Below are 6,000 nucleotides of genomic sequence, written 5' to 3' on the forward strand. Positions count from 1 at the left end.
AACTCTTATAACTCAGGAAATTGTCAACGTGGATGGATGCCGTGAATTAATGTCGGAGGAGACCATTATTACCAAACTCCAAAACGACGACGTTGCGTTACCCAAATTGTCTCCTTCGTTTTTCCCCGTCAAAAACTTCACTAGATTGCGGAAAATCTCTGTGGATTTGAAGGAAAAATACAAATATTTATAATAAAAATAGTTTTTGTTTTTGTTTTTTTTTTAAATAAAAGAACAAAGGCAAAGCGAAGAGGGTAAGCGTGGCAACGGTCGAAGCATCTAATCATTCATTCTGTTCCTTTTTCACAAAAGAGAGAAAAAAGTTTTCTTTTTTATTTTAAATTTTCTTTTTTCGATTTGGTTTTTGGGGTTTGAGAGTTGATTATGGGTTAGTAGTACAGAAGAAAGAGAGAAAAAAAGGAAAAAAAGAAAAAAGCTTTTGAGCAAAATAAAGCGGAGAAGAATTGAATTTGAGCTGCCCAATGCCTTTTCGTTGGTTTCCTTTTTGAGCTTCAAAAACTATGGCTGATGATCTCTGTTCTTTCTCTAAGGTATGCCCAAATAGCTCTCTCTTATATATATATATATATATATTTTTTTTTTAATGTGATTATTGTTGTTTAATAATGTTATTTCACAATATCTTGTCTTTTACTTCCGTTTTTGCTGCGTTTTCTGTAAGAATAAGAAACGGGTTTTCTTTTATATTTGAAATTTTTGTGTAGGATTATATTTTAATGGGTTGCATGTGGGAATATCCGATCTGGGTATTGTTTAATCAAACATTGTGTTCATTTTTCCATCATTTTTTGGCTTCTCTTGTCAAGATTTCTTTAGTTTCTCCGCCAGTATTTTGCGGGTGTTTGAATCGTATAAGTGACCATTTCGAATGATTTCATCATCTTTGTACGAACTTAAAAGTTGCTGTTTTTGGCAAAAACACAAGTTTCTGCTTGCAAAATTTGTGTTCATAATACCCATGTGATGGAACTTTTATCCGACTTTGTGTTGGCCAATCATCCACTTTTGGCCTTTGTGTAACTAATCAGTGTGATAACCCATATGGGTGTTTCCTTGTCTGTGTGTTTCATGATTTATCTCACTTTTTTAGAGAGGCTGAAATTTAGTAATTACAGGATATTTTCATCGTAAAGGTGCCCAAGAAGTCTCCATTGGTGTTGAGGATGATTGTCTTGGTCTTTGCAATGGTTTGTGGTGTTTACATATGCTCAATTTGTCTGAAGCAAGTTAGCACCCGCAACAAGACCGGATATTTGGATCTCGAGGTCATCGAAAGGCCGTGCCCAGAACCAAGTATAGAGCCAGAGGAAGTTCCTTATGTGCACTACCCGAAACCGGAAACTTATAGCAGGTACAATGCCGGTTATATTTGGTTTCAAATGTGGTTTTGCTTCCATTTGGAATGCAATGACATGATTGTTGTTGTACTATTAGGGCTGAATGCGCATGCAATCCTGTCCGGTACTTTGCAATTTTGTCGATGCAGAGGTCTGGGAGTGGGTGGTTTGAGACATTATTAAATAATCATACTAACATTAGCTCGAATGGGGAGATTTTCTCTGTTAAAGTCAGGAGAAGTAACATGTCGACGATTGCAGAGACATTGGATAGAATTTATAACCTAGATTGGTTTAGTAGTGCCTCGAAGAACGAATGCACGGCTGCAGTTGGCTTGAAGTGGATGCTTAATCAGGTCAATCCTCTAAATTTTTTTCATTTTATTTTCTAAATGTGCTACTTGGTTATGGAGTTGTTTATTTGGTTTAGACACAAAAGGCATTGCATTTTTTTTTATAATGATAAGACACTCATCCTCCGCACCTGTTGCAACATGCATAGCTTTTTATTTTATGACTGTTTATCTGAATCTGGACAAAATTGACTGATTCTCCGGGTTCTCTATATGCAATTAGTGAGGAGATTGTTTTAGTCCATATGACATGTCTAATGTCTTTTGGTGTTCAGTGTCCAGGCATAATTGCTTGTTTGTGGTCATTGATAAAATCTGCATGTTACAATATAAGCGAAGCTTAGACTCTCAAGACAAGTTTTGAAGTGGTTTACTTCGATACTTTCAAATTAACTAAGTGCAAACTTTTGAAGAACAAGTACGTTTTCTGGCTTGACATCCCAACTATAACGGAAACAGCTCTTGTTGGTCTGGCCTTCTTCCAGCTGAACCAAAGGAACTTTACTAGTTAATCATTTAATAGCTGATTACATGGTGTTTTGGCTCCATATTGGGGTTTTAAACAGATGCAGAATCAGGCGAAGAAATTTGCAGCGGATTTAGAATAGGCAGAACAACTGTCACTAAGAATCAAGATTTATATGGTCAAAGTCCAAATAAAAATGCTCTCCTGGTCGTGTTGCTAGAATGAAATGGGGCATCTACTTTTGGATGTTGAAACTGGATAGCTTTAGTCGATCGGAACTTCCAGAATAGTGGAGAGTTGAATGGCTTTTGACGGAATAATAGTAACAAGTTGAGAGAGAAATGTGTAGCTCATGCCTATGTATCAGTGACATATCTAAGAATATGAGAGCTTGTCTATTGATTAAAAGTACATGCCTCTATGGCATCAATTTGTTTGAAAAATTAGACATTGGAAGGCATGGTTTTGATACCGGTGAATGTTCTGTTAAGCTTTATACTTTTACCAAATGGTTCCTTGAATTGTGTTATATTTGCCTACGGAATAGAGAAAGGATATTGTTCTGTGTAGCAGAAAAGATTCTGATACTATTCAACAACCTGTGCAGGGTTTGATGCAGAATCATGAAGAAATAGCCCAGTATTTCAAACGTCGGGGTGTCGCTTCTATCTTTCTCTTTCGGAGGAATCTTTTGCGCAGAATGATCTCAATACTCGCAAATTCTTATGATAGAGATTTTAAGCCGCTGAACGGGACGCACAAGTCTCACGTGCATTCACCCCTTGAGGTCTCTCTTTCTTTATCTCTACCATATGCCATAAAACCAGAGGTTAGATTTTGAAATTCTAGATCGTTTAACTCATCTTGTGAAAATGGCTTCAGGCAGAAATACTAGCAAAATACAAACCTACCATCAACTCAACATTGTTGATAGCAAACCTGAGGCAAGTAGCAGAAACTACCGCTAAAGCTTTGGAGTACTTCAAGAGCACGCGGCATATCATCCTTCACTACGAGGATATCGTCAAAAACCGCACTGTAAGCAATCTACGCAAACACAAAGATAAAATTTTCTTTTCTTGTTAAGACATAAACCATTGAAATCGGAGCAACGTTATGTATCACCCCTCGATGATTCAAAAGTTAACTTTGGGCCCTTTTGGTTCACGCGTTTGAAATCATGATTTTGATTCTACTAAAGTACTTTTATCTCATAAAAAATTTGAGTAAAAAGTTTCTGCCAATGTGTTCTCTCACAAAATTTGAATTCAGATTCAAAATCACCGACTTAAACGCGCGAACAAAACGGGCCATTAGAATTCGACATGACGCGATATTTAGTGTTCTCTTGAAGTTTAATCGTTTTACTTCGATGTTTGCAGAAATTAAGAGATGTCCAAGATTTTCTAAAGGTTCCAAGAATGGAACTAAAGAGTCGTCAGGTGAAGATACATAAAGGATCATTGTCTAATCTGGTTGAGAATTGGGATGATGTCCAAAAGACACTAACGGGAACACCATACGAAAGCTTCCTCCATTCAGATTATCGAAGAGAAAAGTTACAAAGCCACTGATGAGTTATGATCATGTACAGACTACACTACAGTATGTACCAAATCTTACCGACCAATCATGGTCTGTTGTTTTAACATCCCTTTCTTTAACTGGTTTTCGACTGCAGGAGCCAACAGGACATTTTCCCTGTAGAAATTTTGGCTGCAGCACTTCATTTTCTCTCTTTTTATTTTTATTTTTTCCATTGGCCTGTTTGATTTGGTTTCTTTTTTGCTTTGTTATTTTTCAATATTCGATTAATTCTTTTTTTTTTTTAAACAACTGTGCTGTATTCAGCTAGTTAACCTATAGTGAAAATTACAAATTTTAGGTGACTTGATATTCTTTTATTCTATTATTCTATTTTCTCTCTCTCTCTCTCTCTCTCTCTCTCTCTCTCTCCATTTAAACAAAGATCTCTTTCCATTTAAACAAAGATAAAGCAAGAGAAAAAAAAAGTAAAAATTTCCGCGTAAGAAGACGTTCCAACTTGCAACTTTCGATGACAAGGTTGACCACTAATACGCGATATTTAAGGTGCAGTGAAGAGAGCTGCATTATGATCAAATCAAACACGTGTTGGTCAAAGAGTCATTAATGGAGCTAAATAATTTCAAGTGCCATAAACAGACGACCTTCAGTTTTCTCTTAAACATGAGAATATTTGGAAAAGAAAATAAATTTCAGGCGTGATCCTTGTGCGCAATTAGCTTAGTAATTTGTATAGCCCCCAAAGAAAACAACAAAAAAGAAGAAATTTCCTCCCACAGAAAAAAAAAAAAAAAGAAGAGATTTCTTCAAAGCAAAGTTTATGAATGGCTCGTTTAGTTCGGAGTTTTTAATTTAAGTTGAGATGTGACTTTATGTGAGTTTTTTTATTATAATAAAAAAGTTAGATATAACTATTTTTGAGAGATTTTTACTGTAACAAACTCAAATCAGTGAAATGATTGCCACATTATCTTTCCTCACTTCCCCAAATTTCTTGGAAAGTTAGAAAACCATATTATAGAAGTTTAAGAGGTGATGTCTTCACTTCTTGGTTCCTAATATTACTCTTTGTGTCACTCATTGTATTCACTATTTGACATGTAGACCTCACTAATATGATATATAATTATATAATTATTTAAACATAAAATGGAATAGTAGATTCTATGTGTACAAAAAGAATGATGTTAGCATTTCTCTTTAAGAAAGATCAAAGATGGGTTCACTCCTCCATCTAAAAATAATCTTGTAGTCGAAAAAACAGATAATATTTTCTGCTTTCAGTACGAGAAGATATTACTCTCAAATTATTTTCGACATCTTTTTTTTTTTTTTTCAGATTCTAAAAATAATTCTCTTCATTTTTTGAGTAAAACGAAATTATCTTATTACATTGTTACGTAAACTTCAATTTAAGTATCAATGTGATGATGAAAAACATATCTTCAGTTTATAAATTTTAGCTCAAGTGATGTAAATTAGTGCATCTTCCCCCTTCCCTTCTGTTTATCTTATTATTACATCTTTATGTATTTACATCTTTCTAAAGTTTTAAAACCATGTAAAATTAAAAAGACGACTTTACTATCAATCTATTCGTGAACTCTCTACAAACGTTAAATATAGCACTATAAATAATAATAAAAGCAACTCAATTGCATATAAATTCAATGTAGGTGAATTACAGATTAAGATTGTCTTTTCCTTTTTATAAGTTTTTGTCATAACATTTGATAGATTTTCACACATGCAAGCTACACATTCTTCATCCAATATTGACTATAGATACGATGAAATCCTAAAAAATAATAATAATAAATTAATTAATAAATAAAAAAATTCCACGCGAACCTCGCATGATCACTAATAAATAGCTTTTAAGCATAAGGAATCTGCCTTAAAAAGACATTTGGCAACAAATTTTACTCGCTCTCTATCCTATTCCAATAGACAAATAATAAAATCTTAAAACAAAATTCACACGATCACGTCAAATGCTATACGAAATTCGCCTGAATTTCACTGGAAAAAATAACTACCAATTGTAGAAACAAAACAAGTTATTCACAATGACTCTCCAAATATTTTTCTTTTATCATAAAAAAGATGATCATAGAAAAAAGATGGTAACCAAACCATTATTTGAAATTTGGTCTCGGTTAAATAGAAATCTATCGACCATAGTGATTTTGTTTAATAAATCTTAATTGTGCTTAATTTTTATGTGCCGAACGACTCTTTCTTCATTAAATCTCGATACTTATATTTCGTCTACGTG

General features: G+C 34.0%; 1 protein-coding gene across 1 annotated transcript; it reads left to right on the forward strand.

Annotated features, from left to right (window-relative positions):
• Nucleotides 1-258: 258 nt before the first annotated feature.
• Nucleotides 259-3,936, forward strand: LOC21410174 (nodulation protein H). The gene is made up of 6 exons (XM_024173214.1): nt 259-551; nt 1,137-1,372; nt 1,456-1,714; nt 2,785-2,964; nt 3,060-3,215; nt 3,560-3,936. The coding sequence occupies exons 1-6, from the start codon at nt 522-524 to the stop codon at nt 3,749-3,751; spliced, it is 1,053 nt and encodes a 350-aa protein (XP_024028982.1). The 5' UTR covers nt 259-521; the 3' UTR covers nt 3,752-3,936.
• Nucleotides 3,937-6,000: the final 2,064 nt, after the last annotated feature.

This window comes from Morus notabilis, unplaced genomic scaffold (genome assembly GCF_000414095.1).
Source record: "Morus notabilis unplaced genomic scaffold, ASM41409v2 Scaffold45, whole genome shotgun sequence".
Lineage (NCBI taxonomy): Eukaryota > Viridiplantae > Streptophyta > Magnoliopsida > Rosales > Moraceae > Morus > Morus notabilis.

Coding starts and splice junctions, on each gene's coding strand:
- LOC21410174 (XM_024173214.1), top strand. CDS start 522: ATGGCTGATGATCTCTGTTCTTTCTCTAAG. Junction 2,965..3,059: donor ACGTGCATTCACCCCTTGAG/GTCTCTCTTTCT, acceptor AAATGGCTTCAG/GCAGAAATACTAGCAAAATA. Junction 3,216..3,559: donor ATATCGTCAAAAACCGCACT/GTAAGCAATCTA, acceptor CGATGTTTGCAG/AAATTAAGAGATGTCCAAGA.